The sequence below is a fragment of the Trachurus japonicus genome, chromosome 22 (assembly GCF_045865225.1).
Source record: "Trachurus japonicus isolate A0001 chromosome 22, Traja_1.0".
In the NCBI taxonomy this organism is placed as follows: Eukaryota; Metazoa; Chordata; class Actinopteri; order Carangiformes; family Carangidae; genus Trachurus; species Trachurus japonicus.
In genome coordinates, this window is record NC_140928.1 from 17,229,980 (window position 1) to 17,249,536 (window position 19,557).

General features: G+C 47.2%; 1 protein-coding gene across 2 annotated transcripts in view; it reads right to left on the minus strand.

The window, feature by feature from the left end:
* kif26ab (kinesin family member 26Ab) overlaps window positions 1-19,557 on the minus strand; it is a 67,162-nt gene that overhangs the window by 11,783 nt on the left and 35,822 nt on the right. Inside the window, exons 1-4 of one of the 2 annotated variants that reach the window (XM_085768097.1) lie at window positions 7,357-8,402; window positions 4,659-4,842; window positions 1,482-1,694; window positions 185-278 (exon numbers count right to left, since the gene is read on the minus strand). In XM_085768097.1, the coding sequence (XP_085624223.1) occupies window positions 185-278; window positions 1,482-1,694; window positions 4,659-4,842; window positions 7,357-7,373 (508 nt within the window). In that variant the 5' untranslated portion in view covers window positions 7,374-8,402. Of the gene's footprint in view, window positions 1-184; window positions 279-1,481; window positions 1,695-4,658; window positions 4,843-7,356; window positions 8,403-19,557 lie in introns of those variants that run through there. The other variant, XM_085768096.1, reaches the window with a different exon arrangement.

Consider the following 19,557-nt stretch of genomic DNA (forward strand, 5'->3'; position numbering starts at 1 on the left):
CCCCTCAACCCCCCTCACCCCGGATTCACTACCCGTTCCTTTCCTCCAATCTCCCATTCCTTGACTCACCCCAGTGCACCGCTAAGCCAATTGTGGACATCAAGTGTAGCTAACAAAGAGCAATGAGAGTTTTCTTTAGCTAACAAAGACTCATGTCTAATCTCTTGCCAGTGGAGGAGCTTACCGAGCCTGACTTGGCCAAAGCAGAAGATGCAGCCGTCTGCACCATTCACCACAGACTGGATGACCTCGGCTACTGTCCCTGAGCACACCTCCGCCTGTGAAAAACACACAGAGACAGCCGCTCTCACAGTCAATTTACAATTCACCCACCTCCAAGAAATACTGTAAAACAGGCATAAACAAAACCAATAAATCTGAACTGATAACATATAAACCAAACAGTTATGTGGCATTTGATAACACCAAATCACATTCATGATTTCAGCGTGTGTATCACTTGGGATTGTGTGTGTTTGTGCGTCCGTGTTCGTGTTGGTGTGTGCTGCAACGTGTGGCTCATTTTTTGCAATCTGTTTCAGCATGGGTCCTCTGGGGCAAGGCTTCTGAAGCAGAGGCCCTTCCCCATACATCACATAGCAAACAAGGCCTCTAACAGCAGAACAGCTTGCTGTTACCGTTAGCCACCAGCAGTGCCGTCCCAGCGGCACAATCTAGCAGCTTGGCCTCAGCGCTGCAGCAGCAACGTCTAGGCCTCAGCTATCAACAGATTACTTAGGGACAATACCGACTCAAAGTAGGTGGTACGGTAGAAGATCTGAGGCTCTCACCACTATGGAAACACCATCCCACACAGTGATGACAACCTCCTAGCTATTTAGAGCTTATGGCACCGTGGGGAAATGCATCAAATATTTGACCTCAAGTTTGTTTTGTTTTGTTTTGCAGTGGCCGACATTGAGCTGGGCATTCCTTTAAAAAAATGTGTTGTTGGTTTAAAGCTGTGAAAAGAGCAGGACTAGTGTTCTCCTAAGTTACCATGGAGTAAACATATATCTGACCTCTGTCTTTGATCCTAGTGGGTATGCCTGCTGTGTGCTGCAGAGGGCTGAGGTTAGATATAGCTGTTCTATGAAAGGAGAGGTTACATATAACTGGAGTGGATTCAAATCATTCCCCAGAGGACTTAGAGGGCCCAGCTGTTTGGCCCACACTGGTATGAATGCCCTCTGACCCAAGACAGGCATTTTTCTTTAAGCCCTTGGCCACACCCTGCCAGCATGAAGACGTCCCTTTGCCCTTGAGAGGCTGAACCCCACAAACATACACATAGTAAGTAAGTAAGTAAGTAAACTTTGTTTCTATAGCACTTTTCACAGAAAGGGTCACAAAGTGCTTCACAGTAAATTAGAAAAGAGCAAAATACATAATACTATATAAAACACACAGTTAAAAACAGGTACATAAGAACATAAAAACATAAAAACACAAAACAGGTTGTCATAAAAACAGCTCCTTACTTGTGAGGCATCCTGGGTAAAAACAGCATCGAAGGCAAATATCTTTGGGACTGCCACAGTCGCAGATCTCCTGTGTCCTGAACTGGAGTGCGGGCTGGACGCGGGGTCGTAGAGGGTCAGCTGCTTCTTCCTACTGTCCACTTTCAAAAAAGACTGAGACTCCGAGGAGTCTGCAGCCTCCAGCGACGGACAGATACGCATCATGACTTTCACCTAAATTTAAAAAGTAAGAAATGAGAAAAAAAAGAGGAAGCAGGTGAGAAAGTCAGATTGTATAAAACAGTGCTGGAAAAATGTGCAGACAGATCCAGCAGAGAGATGTAAGACTGCATTGTTCAGGTTTAGCACAGACAGTAAAAATCACATCTAATCCTAACATCTTTTATTTACCGTGAACTGACAAAGGGAAGAGGAGAAATGTTCTGTAGGTATTCTGATTATAGGTTAGGATCCTCACATAGAGCACGGCTCGGCATTGTGCATTAACATCACGTCCACTATGTCAGAGTTGATGGACACTGAGAGTTACCATGGCAACACTTGGGTCTCACATTGACTGGTGAACTCAACGGGTCAACGTAATGTTGAACGGTGTCAGTGAGAGGTAGCAGAGGTAGGTATCGAAAGTCATAGCAGAAAATGGTGGAAATTAATGTGTGTGAGGCTCCACGCTGGGGGATTATCCCTCCAGTGGGTTGTTTTTCTGGACCGGCCGCAGCTCACCAGCATGGGAGTGCAGGAGCATATGGCCCCCCTCCTTCTTATCCCACCTACTCACTCTTCCTCCTTCTCCTCTATTGCCCGGAAAAACTGGCAGCTTCACATTAAGGAGCTTGAGACTCGCCCTGTTGCATTCTGGGGGCCTGACATTCATAAAAGTGGGCTTACAGTCTTCACTCATTCCACAGGTCATGGTACAGTTCATGATGCCCACATGGAAGACTAAATAGGATGACAGCTTATACTGTAGTTTATCCAAAGGTGTTGATACGAAGCTCTGACAAGTCCGCTCACGTCTGATGTTATTGCCGTGGTTACAGAAGTGAAGTCATTCTGTATGTAAGCCGTGTACGGTGGCACCTCATAGGAACAATAGTAATTTCAGCATTTCCTGCCTCTGCCTCTGCCCGGCTGCACAGATTCACTGTGTGTGGTTTGTGTGGGTGTGGCTGCGCCTGTGCGTGTCAGTGGCGGTATGACACCTCCATTTACAAGCACCTTCTTTTGAAATTCTGACAACTATATATTGCTTTACAATCTGATGATCAGATATACACCACCTTTTTTTTCCCGTGGAGACACTGTGGAAATATATCTGTGACTGACAGGGGACATAAACGGCTCTGGGGATATGTATAGCAGTCTTTGGAGTCCCTGTCAACTCCCTGAGTGTTTAGTGTTACAACTAGCATTACATCAACTGAACAGTCTCTATATCCTGCAGTATATATGATAGGAAACTCGATCCAGGACCATTTCAAAGCCCCTTGAAAAAGTACCTATGATGCCTCTCAGGCATTGAAATAAAACCCTTAAAATACAGCTAACTCCCTTCCCTTTTTGACAGATGACTGTTTTGCTCAGCCTGGGACTCTCTTCTGTCCTCACCCCCACACAAAAGGACCATTCTTCCCCTGACTAGTATATAAATATTGCTGCAGATCCAGGCTCCAGCGCTCTGAAACAATGTCACTGGAAATTCCTTTCTTTCAGTGAATGAATTCATCCTGGATTCCTCAGGCCAAGTGCAAACTCTCTTTATACTCCGCAGGGGGCAGTTATCCTGACTGACGTGTGCATATGTCGAGTAAATTGCATTTGCTATGACATTTAAACTGGGCTTCCACGTTTGACTGCTGGGTCTCTGTCTACCAGACAGAGGCTACCAGGAGAGCTAATGTCTCAGTTTTATTTATGTTGGCAGAGATCAGATACTGGGGGCCACAGAGGATTGGCTACAGTATTTTCACACCTCAGACTCCGTGCTAATGGCCCCTGTTTCCCTGTCCCTTGATCCCCCACAAAATCCATTAGTGTGGCTTGGCATTCCTCCATCCACTCAACTGTCTTTGCTCGAAGAGCCACGTCTAGGTCAAAAGTGGAGAAGTGGAAGTGACCCACATACAGGTTGATGGAAACAAGACAGTCTTGTTTCCATCAAGTCTTGTAGAATTGACTGATTTGAATTAATATGAAACAGACACGGGGAAAGTCAAAACCATGCAAGCTGCTGAAAATGTGCAAATGTAATTCCACAGGCAAGAGTCTGGGTGAGAGAAAGTGAGAGAACTGACTGATGTGTTTGATTTACAATAAGAAAACCTGAATATCTGGCCCGATTGGCTTGGAGCGATATCATAAATCTTGATTTCTCCTTTAAAATCCTGCCAATGTTGCTGCGCAGATGCACAGTATAACTCAGGTGTGGGCTTGAGGAGGCTTGTTAATAACACAGGGTTTTTTTTTTACGAAGTCTCCGTGTCAATGGGAGATTTACAATATGTGGCAAAATCTCCAACCGTCTGGATACCTGGCAACAAAAGCGAGCACTTCCTATCCAGGTGGGATCTAATCTTGTTAGGGGACTTCTTCTGCTTTATAAATACAGGACGCCAGCTCTGACAAACAATACCCAATAAACCACAAAGGAAGAGGGATGTGTTTATACAGCTTTGTTTAATGACTGTCCTATTGCTGCCAGCCTGACTTTCATCAGCGCACACGGTACCTAAAATGGAATTAGAAATCCCGCCGTTAACGTGACCGCAGATTTGTGAATTATAGCTTTTACTGACTCTGTGTTCAAAGGGAGGAATGCTGGTCTCACAAACTGAGTGAATTCATGACATTCCAACAGGCTTATCTGGCTGCATCTGCATGGACCGGACCAGACGGCACGCTGCCTCTGGACCAGCGTGCCGCCACTCTGCATTCTCCCTTTCAAATAAGGGTCTGTCTGTATCTGTATCTGTATGTGTACGTGTGTGTGTGTGTGTGTGTGTGTGTGTGTGTGTGTGTGTATGTGTGTGTGCGGGGGTGTGGCAGAGGTTATGGTGGTTTACACATAGCAGAGTCTGCATGTATCTGTTATCTGCATTAACTGTACTTTAAGGAGGAGGGGGGTGGGGGGGTGTATTCAGCTATAGGTCTTTTGTGTACATGTGTGTCTGCTCTTACCTTTCCCATCCCTGGATTCTCTTTCACTTTGGACACGGCTCGGAGCAGGCATGGCGGGGCGGGCGGCGGCGAGACCTGCAGGATGCCGCTGAAGTTGGTGGGGTAGATGGAGGGCTCCTGTAGGTGGAGCAGCGAGGGCTGGTGCTTCTTCCGCTTGGAGGACAGGTTCAGCTTCTGAGCTGCCCTGAAAGACGGGGAAAAAAAACAAAGAAACAGGTTGAAGCTAACCTTAGAAAGCGACCATAGGAAGTTCATAAACAAATCACTTCTTGTTAAGGTGATGTTCCCTTCCAGAGACGCACCTGACCAAGAGGCTTATCGATTTTAAAAGTCTAATGTGACATTTTTTCAGGGTGTGCTGCAAAGCCTTTAGAAATCACACACAGAAACGGTAACATAAAAGGTCACTCAGCTCCTTTTAGTCTGCCAAAGTAAACAAAGTCAGTGGGAGAGCTACACTATGCCACCACTCCCACCCTTTCTCCACTCTAAAAATGCTTTACTTCCAACGCCCAGCGGCCCAACTCATACTCCCCTGCCAAGAAAGATAATGCTCCAGCCCTCCACTTCATCTTGAGCTCTCTCACACCTTTATTTTTTTTATACAGAAACTGCAAATCCACAAGATAAAAAAAAATAAAAAAAACTCACAAAGACTCTTTGGCTGTCAAGGACCACACATACAAGCTGTTAAAGCTGGAAGCAAATACCCAAACAAAATCATGTCTGCATTTAATGTTCACCCATTACTGAAGTCAAAGCTGGAGCGTGTACACCATGTTTGGAGTTTTGATCTTTTACATCATTCATTAGAGGAGCTGACCAGCATCATTAGTTCAGAGGAAGGTAGATAAACCCAGCGGTCTCCTCTACTTAAACGGTATCTTCAGAGACAAATGTCTGTCTGAGCAGTTCTGTCGTGCTGGCACCTAACAGAACCCTGTGTTGTAACTGAATCCAGCTTTTTGACAGTCCTCTAATTAAAATCCACTCTCACCCTGGCCTCGTGTCTCCCAGACACGGCACCGAGGAGACGCAGATTGACCCGAGAGCCGACTGAGTCAGGCACATGCTCTCCTATCTGTCTAAAGTCCTGCCACTAAAAGGGCAGCACCAATATCTCTGCCTGGCCTGAAGGGAATCTGGCCAGACGTAGAGTGGTTCCAGGTATGGCATCGCCCTGGATCAGCTAACACAAGTACCTCAGCTGGAAATTCAAGGTCAGGGGGAGGAAAGTAATACCCCAAGGAAATTCAATGCACTGAAATGGTTTTTACTCAAGCAGTGGGATTTCAGAGAAACGCAGGGCAAGACAAAGAAGCGGTTGTCAACATGAAGGAAAGAGTGGCATGAAAGAAAATTGGAGTGAGAGATTAAAAGATGAAAATTCTGCAGAGCAAGGGAATTTTTGGGAGAAGTCAAAGAAAAGCAGAACATGTGAAAGAGTGGGTGCAGAGTGAGAACAGATCCCTGTGTGTCCTATGGTGAGCAGCCCGAGCTCATTAGACCTGCACCGGGCTCCTCCGGACAGGACTGGGTGGGCCGCTGCCAAAACCACAGCACCCCCCCCACCCCAAACAGGACCCCCCCCTCCCCTCCTCCACTCCCCTCTTCTAAAGTGACAACCCCCACCCTTCATCTCCTCAGCAGTCCCCCTCTCCACTGTACGCCCCCCTGCAGCGACAGCCCAAGAGCACAATCAGGGAACACACTGCCGGCTGATGGAATAATTATTGCATCCAAGGAGGCTACAGGAGAAGGTTCTCCCCAGGGAGCTGCCTATGTGTGATAGCATGCGAGACGGATCATGTGACGGGGGGAAAAAAAAAGAGAGATGGAATAGATGAATGTGAGATGGAGAGAAGGAAAGGGGAAACTACACCAGAGTACACGTGGCTGTGTGCGACTATGTGTGTGTGTGTGTGTGTATGCGCATTTATGAGAGGTATCCGCAGCACATTCATTCAAGATAAATGCACCCTGTCTCTGTCTGTGTCTCTCACTCCCACTCTCTCACCCCCATCCTGTCTCTACAGAGATAAATCAGGCATCAGGAGTCAACAAAAGACACCATATAGGGAAGAAAAAAGAGAGGCAGGTAAGAGCTCTGCACTGATTTCATATAATTATATATTGACCAGTGAAGAGTGCACACAAGTCAGTGCTGGAGCTGGTAACCTTGAGATTGTATTCATGCTGCACAATGATGATTGGTGCACATGTGTTCTTCAGTAGAAGGCTGAGGGGAAAAAAAGGATGATATCACGTTTTTTTCCCTCCTCACCACGACCACATGTACACGGGGAAATTAATTGCTTGTCACTATCTCTCCCTCCCTCCTTCTCCTTCCTCCTGTCGCTGCGTTCCCCAACTATATGATCAGTCAATGGAAAACAGGCAGCGAGGAGAGGCTCAGATTTCTTCAACAACAACAGCTTGTCCACCTGTTCACTCCCCATCTCCATGCTAATGAAGCTGTTTCCCTACACAGCTCGCAAATGCTCAAAAGGAGGAGGAGCGGTGCATCTACTGTAGCAAAAGTAGGGGGGGCTCTGATGTGAGTCAGTTTTTAAGTTTTCACAAAATATTCACATGCTGAGTCTGATCTGCGGAGCTCTTTACAAACTAAACCAGAGGTTTAACTTAAAAAAACATGCACCAGGAAGAAGAAAGAATGCTGCAGTGGTGTTGTACTTACAGCTCTTTCCAATCCATTATCTAGTTTACGGTCATAGTCAAAAAAGAGACAACTGATAGAGTTCAACTTTGCGGTTCATGTCTGTGTTGGCACTGCTGCTCTCCATTACTTGCACATTCGACACGCCGGCACAGTCGCAGAGAGAGCGGCGGTGGCGCGAGGCGGGGCTGCTCACTAGTTGGGGCACAGGGGTCCTCTTTGCTCCGATCACAATCATCGAGGTTCCACTTGATTTCACAGAGGTTTGTAAGAAGCAGGAGGGGCGGGGGGAGGAGGAGGACGAGGAGGAGGAGGCGTGGGCGTCATAGTAACCAAGTGGAACAAGCAAGTGCCAGGTGGGGTTAGGGTGGAGGTGGGCAGGGAGGATGGTTACCCTGCAGGAGAGGCAGTAGATTCACAGCGAGGGGGTGGTGGTGGTGGGGGGTTGCAGTTCGTCCAGAGCTTCTCAGAGGGTCAGGATGAGACGGAGCACCTCCCCTGTTCATGCACCACTAAAGTACCTCTAACTCTTTCCATGCCTCCTGCAAGTAAAGTGCCGCTCAGCAACGCATAAACGCCTGCAACAGCTTCCTCTCCCAACTCAGTTTTCCACTCCTTCTCTCGCACGCGATTCTGCGTTCATCCCACCGGCTGCAGGATTTTCTTTCATTCAGTTAATCCACTGTGGTGTGTCTGCTGTGAGTGGCTGCAGGTCCTGATGCCCAGGTCCTTCCCAGAGTCTCTGCTGCTGCCGCCGCTGCTGCTCACAGGCAGGAGGAGGAGGAGGGGGAGAGAATCAGCAGCACGCCTCACTGGGCTGGAAGATTTCCTTGGGTGGCTGAGAATGAGGAGAAATTCCTACTCCGGTTCCGCCTCTCAGTCCTTCTCCTGCTATCGGTGAAATGCTGGCAGCTGTCCTGCCGTGTTTCTCTCGCTCTCTCTCTCTCTCTTTCTCTCTTTCCCTCTCCCTCACACACACACCTCCCTCCTCTCTCCCTCTCTCACTCTCTCTCTCTCTTTCTTTCCTCAGCCCAGCCCCTTTTCCCTCCGACTGCCAGACGAGGTGTCAGCGCTCGATTGCTGGCTGCTTGCGGCGCAATTTGCGAGTACTCTCTTTCTCTCCCTACCCACACACACACACACACACACACACCCTCATTCACTCTGTCTGCACACACACATGCACGCACGCACACACAAACACGTATGCACCCCACCACACGTCACATGAATACTTAATGCATACAGGAGCCCTCTCTTCTTTTAGGGTCCCACACTTCAAACAGATTTGGTTAGTATGCCTACAGTGCATGCATGCATGAGCACGAGTGTGTGTATGTGCGTTTCTGTGTTTGTGTGAGCAGTGAGTGTACAGTACACTCGTGAACATTTGTATTTTCTTTTGCCTTTGTTGAAGGATGTAATTAGCCAGATGAATGAGAGTGTTATTAATCATAAGGACTGACACACAGATAAGGAAGGATATACTTAAGAGCAGAAAGATGGATTGCCTGAATGAGCAATGCTCTGACTCGATTGGAAAACTACGAGAGATTTAAAAAAAAAAAGAAAGAAAGAGTGCGAGCAAAGAAGAGAGCAAGGGAGAGGACACGCAATGAATAGATGACATCTGAGAAAAAGCTGATCTACGCTGGCCAGTGAGAGAGAGAGTGCAGTCAGTCAATGGTCAAGGGTAAAAAAGGGGAATGAAAGCATGTGAGTGGGCAAGCGCCGGGGTGAGAGTACCCTGTATTCCCTGGGCTGCCAATTTACCAGTAAGCCCTCTCAGCCCCCCGACCAGCCAGACTTGTTTGAAAGGCGGCTGCTTTTGGCTGCAGAGAGCCTACTACAACATATCGGCAGACAGAGTGGGTGTTAGAGTTGCCAGATGAAAGTGCATCCAGCACAAACACACACCAAGCCCTCCCTGCCTCTCTCCTTCTGACACAGTGCCCTGTGTGTGAACTCTGTACGATTAAATTTGGAGGCAGAGGAGAAAAAAAGAAAGAAAAGAAAAATAAAAACCCACCCCTGCCGATCTATTTGGAGAGCAGACTATATAGTAATGAAGAAGTTTGATATATCACATAACCTTTCTCTTCCTCCCTGCCACAGCACGCTTACCTCTGCTTTTCTGCAGTGTGTCCAAAATTCATTTGCCTGAGGTGGGCTTATTCTAAAGAGCGTTGAGTCGTCTCCTGAAGCTTTTTCTCCGACCACTGAATCCTTCTGAATCTCTGACAGCCAGCAGTCATGCAGGCAACACTAATGTGGACACTGGTCTCTGCAGACAGTGCTACCAGTCATTAGTCTCATGCCTATTGCTGCTATACCTTCAGTTCGGTTTCAAGTGTTATATATCAAAATGATGTAATAATAGGGAACAGGCACAGTTGGAACTGTCCTGATAGCCGCTCAGCTCCATCACTGTCTCCTTTTCAACAGACCTCAGAGACAGATAATGACTGTAATATATATAAATGAGCCAAAGCAAGACAAATGTAAAATCAAGCACCGTTTGAAATAAAAAGGTCTCCTGGCTCCTTTTGTTCAGGAGAGGACATCTACAGTTCGTCCTCACCTACACAGGGGGTGACAGTGAGGGAGGAGGAGGAGGAGGAGGAGGCGAGCAGGTCATTGACTGGAGAACAGAGAGATAGAGAGAGTGCAGAAGCTGTGTTTTCCTGCTGCTCTCATAGCTTCACTCTGGCCTGCTGTCAATAATCGCTCCGTCCTTCTTTTCAAGCTTTGTCAAATTAACAAGAGAAATTCCTCTGCCCCAGAGAATCATTAGCTGGTGCACCCATTAGCTTGTTTGTGCAAATTTGTCTCTGTTCTTCAGGCCAACTATACAGCTCTTTAGGTACCGTATAGCCCCCTTTTCTCTGGCTAATTACCATGTTGGCTGCATTTACTATCCTTGACATTTCCTTTCTGTGATTCTCCTTTTTTTCCCCCTCCGCAGACAAGATAAGGCTGCTCTGGCCATTCATGCAGGGATCAGATCACTGGCTCTGATATCAGACTGCTTTATCCCCCCCACCGTGAGTCTACCTTGCACTGCAGCTGATTAGCGGGCCAGCACAGCTCTTCATGAATGGAGATGGGGATACTGGGCTGCAGCCAGCTTCAACATCTTGTGGTAATAATGACTCCAGCACAATGAGTCAGGCTCGCTCGCTGCTGGAGACTCCTGGACTCAGACGTTAAAAGACATTTGTGAGATGTTTTTTTTTTAGAGGTGTATGTGTATAGCGTCTTGTTTTTGTGCATTGGGGACCCTGTCAAAGCCAAAATGCCATATCAGCAGATTGTTGTGATTGATTGGTCTGGATTTGTGTTGGTCTATCAGGTGAGGTGCTATGTTTTTGAGTCAAAAGGTAATCAATGGGAACCTCCCCAGAGCTAAAATCACTACACACTGTCTTATTGATGGGCTGCCCTTGACACGATCAAACACTGCTGTGCCCCAAAGGTGTGGGGGGGAAAAATATAAATCTACCAACTGAGCTTGAATGCAGGAGAAAGACAGACTCAGATCAGTTAAAGCAACAGCAGCACTGGCTAATGCGCAGACAGCCATGGCTACCTTGTTTGCTCTTTGCTAAATTTGGGTTGTGGATTAAAACAGATTTTCAGTCCCGCGGCTGGCACTCCATGTTCTGCCGGCCCGGGTCACTCGCAGTCTGACCCGGCCGCCGCTAAGCTTCGGCGGTGATTAAGCGACAATGACATCAGTCCGTAAAAAAAAAAAAAACACATTCATATGGTGCACAGGCAAGAGGAGATGATGTCATACTCTGCCAACCAGTCCTGGCAGAGAGAGGGCCCACCCACACGAGATTTACGAGTGAGGTCAGGATGCTGATCATTAAGTATGAGGCAGATTCCCCCCGCACCATAAAACGCCTGTTCTCAGAGTCAACCGCTGTGGGTGTCAGCATCCCCCAGATGTATGGCTGCTCATGTATAAATGTATGCATTGCCCCTGTGCTAAAAGCTGAGGGGGTCACACAGGGTGGGCTCTCAAAATAACCAAAGAATGAAGCAGATTCAGGTTATTGGAGGCATCGGGCACACGGGGACAAGAATGGAGAAACAGGCCGTCAAATGCATGACAAAGCTGATCCAAGCCTCCTGTGTGGCTCTGAGGTTTAGTCTGGTAATGAGTCTGTCTCCTTTCCAAAGTCTCCCTGCAATCAAGGGACCACTGGTATAAACATTAATTTAGTTTTTCTCACTTCCTCTCTCTTTTCCTAAATCACTCACAACAACTAATGCCTGAGGCCGCAGCATCCTGACGACAGTGATTAATCTTGGAATGTGGTTCATCAAATGTTAATTGTAGTGAAAATGTGTAATTTTACTTCACAGGAGCAGCTAAAAAAAAGAAAAGAAAAGAAAAAAAGAAAAGGCTCCCACCTGGAGATCCAGAGGCCGTGCAGTCTGGTTATCTTGTCGCTCAGATTAGCATCGACCAAAAAGACCCAGATCTTTCCAGTCGTTTTGAAAAACGTTTCCTCTCTCCCTCTGCAGCAGCAGATACATTAAAATGGAAGAGAGAACTAACGGGCTTATCTGGCCGTCAGTTGAATCTTATCAATCCAAAGCTCCGAAGCTTTCAACCTGGCTGCCCGCCTGCTTCCTCTAGCTTGGCTGTTTTAATGGTAGTCTGTAGGTAGAGCTGCTCTCTCCTGTGTCGATGTACACAGTGGCAGTTTACAGGAAGTGGCCAAACACCTTTAGGCTAGGATTTATAGACTTTCTATAAATCCTCAGAAATAGATAAACGGATCCCAGCTAAACCAGACAGCGATGAATGTGATGTCCAGTTAGCTGAGCAATATCTCGCCTGGCACGTTCCAAACACATTCAACCAAGGCCTTTTAGAAAAGCTCTTTGTTCCAACAAGGTGTTCAACAAGCCTTTTGTTCCTGCGGTGTCTGGCCTTGGACACAGAATACCAAATGGGGCATCATTTGTGCGCTGGCTGCTGACAGCCCAAGGCTGCACACACATCTTCACTGCAACAGTCTCGACCCAGCCAATTAGGTAAGGCCAAACGCATTCATGTAACATCTGTGAATACAATGTATAATAATAGAGAAGATTCTGGACAAAAAACTGATGTCACCATTTGCAACTAACTTGCCACAGTCATGTCGTAATAAGCTCTTCAGCGTAAGCTCTTCTGTCACAGCAAGAAAGAAACATGCAGCTTTCCCTAAATTAATCCTAAATTCTACCCAAGGTTTGCAAACCTGTTCTGTCGCCATCTCCTCTGAACTCTTTTGAAACAGTCTGTGGACTGAGGTGGAAAATGAGGGATTAGGGCATCCTCTGGAGAATAGCTTGAATAACGAGGGATCATTTGAAACACAGGAGAAGAAAGAGTGCCAGTGGGGAATGGGGGGCAAGAATCTGTGCAGAGGGTAAAGGCGGCGATGAAAAAATAATAAATTGCCGATCAGTGAGATGGAATAGGAGACGATCCAAACACAGTCAGTAGGAGGAGGTAGGCAGGTGAGATAGAAAGAAAGAGGCAGTGAGAGAGGGAGCAGCAGGGTGCGGAGTCAAGTCCTCTCTTCGATCAGTGGGCCTGGCTCTGTGCCAGCGAGGCGATGTCCATGAGGAGGTAAATCATTTTCTGCCTGAGAAAGAAACAGGAAAAAATGATCGTTGGGGCTACGCCACCGCCAGCTTGGAATTGCTTTATTCCCAAAGATGGGAATCCCCAGTCGGCCAAGAATAAATGGAACAGTTGGCGCCAAAAAGTGAAGAAAAAAAAAACTCATCAATATTCAAGAAAGCCTGGTATGTTGCTACAGTACAGTACATCAGGGTAAGCAACAGTAGATTTAAGCACGGGCTTGTATCAACACCGAAGTAAAAGCGACTTCTTTGTTCCTCTTCCTCTGCCTATCAAGGGAAATGTGTTAAGCAGGTTTATCCTCTGTGCCTTTGGACATCACATCAAGAAGAAGAGGCTCATGCCAGCGGGCCTTCACCTCCCATAGGACTGTTGCAGAGAAGGTGCTGTGTGTCTACGCCAAGGTTCACGCCTCGATGATGGAGGAGGGAATATTTTTTTGGCGCGGTAATGATCCACAGTGTGCGACAAACCCTTCCTGTGGTGGAACTGCCTTCCAGTGTTTTTGTGTTTAATGCCCCACCCATAAAGTACTGTGTCTCCATCACCCTGCACCCACCCTATACCTACAGCACCTATAGGGCTTAAGACACAGGAGGGTCATTTAGGGTAAAAGTCAGGGGCTGTAGTTCTATTTATAGTTCACCTCTTTGTTCATCATGGCATTCAGCAACACATCTTACTCATATGACCCTAACTGGCTAAAACATTAGGCCATGTTGGGGGGGAACAATGCACAGGACTTAACTCAGCAGGACTCATTTGTCAGTCAATGAGTTAAGGGGCCAATTAAAGGCCCCTAGAGGAAATAATTGAAAATGCCTGCAATGAGAGTCAAAAGGTCCTCAAAGGGAAAATCTCTAGCAATGGACCAAACTTGTTTAGGAGCTTCCTCCAAAAAGCAGCAGCAGTGTGTTAGAAGCCAGCGGGGAAAAGAAAACCCTCAGCTATTGCGTCAAAATTGGTTCAGGCAGCAAAAATAAAAGTCTTGGAAGAAAATTCACTTTTCAGCTGATGGGTGACAGATGATAATGAAGACATGTTTTTCCCCTGCTCCGCAGACTGCAGCCTCCCCACCCCTGGCACTGCTGACAAAGATTAACAGCTGCTTTCATCTCTTCCAGTGTATTTTCACTCTGCTCCTCAGACACTGCTCCAGGTATTTTGCTGTGCTCCTCTCTCTCCGAGGCTGCAGAGAATCTGGAATAACTTCACTCTCTCCATACACATGTTGAACTCCGGTTCACCCACCATCCCACCCACATCTTCCCTTAAAAAAAAAAAAAAACTCAGGAAGGCTGTTCTGCTCAGGGCATGTCGGGAAGAAGTCTTGGCGCTAACATCAAGTCATCACCACCTGAGTGACGTTTCCTGTCTCGGAAATCGCTTCAGCACACAGTGGAGGGAGTTTGCTGGATATAGAAGACTTTTGCTGCGTTCCCCGATCAGATAAAACGTCCTCTTAGATTGACACATAACCTCCAATCAGAATCGAGAATAACTTCAGAGCTTGATAAGCGTGGGACAGACGGACAGACAAGTGAGCCAGCATACTTCTGCTCTACTTCACCGCTTCATTAATCACTTGCCGCCAGGGTAAGACACCTAGCGATTATTTATTTGCACTTCTCCACACAGAGGCTATCACAACAAACAGGCCCGCAGGCTGCTGAGAACATTTGGGGGTGATTAATCAGTGGGTCGTCCAGAGAGACAGGACACGGGGTGGTGGGGGGAGGAGGAGGAGAGAAGTTTTAACACGTGTTTTTTGATCTTTCATCTATATTCAAGTCAATAAGCGACCCGGCAAAAACTAGAGGGGGTCCAAGTCAAGCGAAATGAGCTGTGCTGTCAAAAGCCGTGATATAAGATGCAGGATGGAGGGGAAAACTGTAAACGGAGTCCAACCACATGGGAAAATGTGTCCCTGAGAACCGCCACTAAGACGTTATAGCGACTACAACCGCATTATTCAAGCTAAGCAGTTTATCCTGTATCACACACTCGTAAAGTCAACCGCAGAAATACACAGCGCAACACACACTGGGCCACATAGAGCGTATGGGGATAATGGGATTTTTAGCGCACTACAGCTGGCTCTCACGTGCTGGGTCGTGAACCGATTACAAACTATAATCCGCTCCATTCACGGCGATGTGCATGCAGAAAGCAGCCACAGAAACGCTGAGGAGATAAATCCTCCTTGCTACTTTTAGTTTCATACAGTGTGTGTGTGATTTTTTTCTTTTTTCACGTGTACTATACAAGCTTCTGCCTTGTGTCATTTGTTCATGGACGAGAGCGGGTCGAGGGGCGTAATATGCTGCACAAAAACTCTTAATCTCTTCTAACTCTCCACTAAGGCGCACATTGTGGTGCAAACATGTGGAATATGTACTCGAAGCACTATTATGTTTCCCCCGAGTCATAATGTAGCTGATTGTGTATATAGTGTGCCAATTTACAGTGAAGCAAAATGTGTGCGTTTGCAAATAATAAAGTGTCAACAATCTACAGTGTGCGAGCGTGGTGAAATGGTTCATCTATTGAAGCTGTGGGTGATGAGGTAAACACTAAAGCACCTGCCCTGACAATGGCCTTATCCTCACTGGTAATCTGATCTCCACCCGTAAAAAAAAAACCCGGGCCGGTCCCCATCCAGCACAGAGCTGCTGCTGCTGCTGCTTGTGTGTGTTACTGAAAATAAAAAATAAAGCACTATCGTTTGGGGAAATCAACCTACAAGCACTGATTGGGCAGCTATTAGTTATTCATGCTGAATAGAAGGCCATGGCGTGTAGCTGAGCGCCCGAGGAGCAGCGATGCTTCGGCCCCACCAGGAGCCATCTTTGTTTCTCTGGGTTGTAGCGACATAACGGCAGCTCGGTGGAGCAGGAGGCCACCGTCTCTCTCCTCTGCGTCTACACACACAATAGGTCATGAAACTCCTCAACACATATTCCCCGCCATCAGCTATTGCAATTTCGCTCTTCTTTTATTCCACCACACTCTCACACTGTGCCTCAGCCATAATGCAAAAGTCACTGCGGTTATAATGACAAAGATAATAGAGTCCATTTGCATGTCTTTCACTGAGGGGCACTAAGGAGGTTTAGATGGCATCTCTCGGCTCCCACAGGCGTATAGCACATAATATCCATTCAACAGGCTAGGGGTTAAAGAATTTGCAGCGTTGTGCGTGATAACATAACACTAATGTACTGATCATGAAGCCCTGTGGGCAACTGTAGTCGTTATACATCTGAATGGGGAATGCTCAAAGTGGGCAGGCTAACAGAACTGGAAATGGATTGATGCTGAGGGCGTCACCTCTTCTGCCCACACTCAACTATTCTCACACTAACTGGCTGTTCTTTTTTTTTTTGCTCGACCCTTAACAGCATGCTGACAGAAAAAGGCAGCACTGTTACCGAACGAGCCTACAGGACAGAGGTCTGCGCTCCACATCCTCTCATTTCACCATGTGTGAAAGGAATCTGTCAGGAGTGGACAGCCGTGCTTTCCCCTCTTCCCTCAGGGCTTAGTACACGTGGACCCAGGGTGAGTGCACAGGCTTGAGTCAGCGCTTCGGCTCTTTGTTTGTCAGCCCCCCCCCACCAACTCGCCCCCGTCGCCCCCCTGCAGGCTATGTGAGTGGGCCAGACAGACTTCCTGACTCAGGGATTCAATTGGGGGGAACAGGGGAAAGGGCACCGGGTTATCCCTCACGCAGACTGCACCGAACCCTTGGCTTTTTTTTTTTCTTTCTCCCCCATCGCTGGAGCTGTTCACCATTCATGATGACAGGCACAAGTGATTCTGGGTCGCCCGTCACAACAGTGCCAATAACCCTCATGCTGCAGGGGGCCAAACACTATCACACAGTGTTATCATATCCCAGGGAACAGGCGAACATGCAGACACCCAAGGAAGAGGCAAGGACATCAGCCACAGTGAAATCACAGCAACGCAGAGAATCGAAATCAGGGTTTGTCATGTAATATTCAGCATATACCCCCGTGAAGCATGCATTATATACGAGTCACTCAGGCTGCACCAACATCACCTCCATGCTAACATTCGATACAGTAAAGATTAAATCTGCCAGAAAACAATGAGATCTGTTACCTGAGAATCATGGAGGATTATGAGTCAGAGAGAGAGGCAGGCAACCTATCGCTGTCTGAGAGTCAGAGGGTAACATGAGGGTAGTGGGATGCATCTACCTGCTGGAGATCCCTGAGGCTGCAAGGCCGGGCTGGATCTCCATCAACACCTCAGCCTTGACGGCGCCTGACAGGCCTTGGATGGATTCGCACCTGGGCTTATCTAGATGCTGCACTGCCTTCACGGCCTCAGCTGGTGCTGCCACTGAGTCTGCCGCTGCACAGAAGCAGCCATTAGTCCCATCAGCCTGATTATGGCAGCAAAATACCAGCTGGTGTTTTATCCGACAGTAAACAAAGACAAATACCACAGAGCAGCTCAACCATCCTCCCACTCAATACTTCTGATGAGCCATTCGCTGCCCTGGGCATGTGTTGCTCAGATTCAACAGATTAATATGAATCAGTTGTCATTTGTCAGGCTCTGGAGGTAGCAGTAGAATTAACATTTCAGCTCCATTGTGGTTGTTTCCTGAAAATGGAGCCAGGATTTCAGGAATATGCTTCCTGCCATGCTATATATTCTCCTCAATTTCTTACTTTTTGCAGGAGGGTTTCACAAAACCATAACCCTTTCACCTCCGGGGAGTAGGCAGTCCAACTCCAACCACTGCACAAAACCTCACGATCCACAGAGCGGAAAAAAGAGAGACAGAGCGGCACAGAAAGTGAAAGTGAGAGAGCGAGAAAGAGGAAAGAAGGAAAAAGCAAAGTCTACACCACAGCTCACCGGGCAGAAACAAACAAAAAAAAACGACACCCGGATGTGCGTTAACTACACCTTGCTAGACAAACACACACAAGGAGAGTGTCACATATCCAAGTTAGCGCAGTGCTGCCAGCGTACAGCAGAACTTACTTGACTCCCATGGTAGTGAATCCGATTTTCTTCTCCACAGGCGCAGACCTCCTGCTCCTGATGCTGTCAGAACGGAGCATCAGCCCGAGGACGCCGTCTGAATGACAACATTTACAAGCACGCTCGTCCCGGGCAGCTGCAGTCCCGCTCTGTATCTTTATCCCCCTGCCATGTGGGCCACATCCAGTGTGCTCACTCGTCCCCTCTGCTCCACATAATCTGCCCTGCCTATTTGCCAGTGACAGAGATCCCTGCTGTCAATCACAACACAGCCAACCAAACACACCAGTGTCCTGGGCTTTGTCAGCTTGAAGCCTCTCTGTGTGGATCACTGCTGACATGAAAAAAAAAGTCAGAACTGCTGTATTTACCCCAGCAACACCAACACTTCTGCTGGAAACAAACAGGGTGTACTGAGAGGCAGAGGTTCTCAGGGAAACTTCAGAAACAATCATACATACACTAGGGCTGGGATGATATGCTTTTCTTCCGATTCGATTCTTCTACGATTTTTTGGATGGCGATTCGATTTAAATTGCGATTCTACGATATTGCCGACTCTCTCGATTTTTAGTCTTTAGCATTTTTAACATTTATCTGCACACAAATACTGTAGGAGCCTATAAATGAACATACTCCATTATAAAGTGAACTTAGACCCTTTTCAAAACCTGTACTCTCTGTATGTTAAAAAGGCTAACAAATGCACATTGCACAATATTAAAAAAAAAACTTTTTTTCAAACTTTTTTCCCAAAAAAATATGCGATATTTATGTGAATCGATTTTTTCTCCCACCGCTAACATACACTGATTTGACGCTGGACTACTGTATGGAAAATCATCAAACATGTTATTTAATTCAGAACATGAACAAGCACTTGTGATCCTGCAGCACTGCCACTGAGATGTCTCTTCTCCCTCCCTCTGTCTAAATTCTAGTCCAATGGTGTGGAGTGCATATTTTCAACTTCTTGATTTTTCCAATTTCCAATTTGGAAAGAAAAATCTGTCACATTTTATTTCCATTGCCTAATGACGTCTCTCTGTGGTTAGTCAGAGCAGCCCTGGGGGGTGGGATGCAGTGCAGAGTGAGTGTTGCTCATACAAAGGCAGGGTCTCTGCAGGAGAACCTGAGCTGAATGGCCACGCTGCCGCAATTACAGGAGGATTCCTTGTGCACAATCACAGTCATTAGTGCACAAACACTCACCTGGGCAGCAGCTGCGGGGCGGACGACGGGCGACCATAAAACCGCTTCCTCCTAAAACTCCTTCAGGGCCACATTCCAGCAAACAGCTGTCCGCCCTGCCCCTGCAGCAGCCTGTCCGCCTTGTCTGGGTGCCACCTCTGAAGTCTGAACGTCCCTGAATCTCCTCCTCCTCCTCCTCCTCCTCCAAGGTCTTCTGGACTCTTCTATTTGTTACCTCCCTGTATCTTTTCAGCGAGTCAACCATCCCTTCTCCTGAGTATGATTAGTATGTGGCTGCAGAGTGAAAAATAGACCAGCCCCCCCTCCAAACAAAAATACACCAACAATAGGCCATG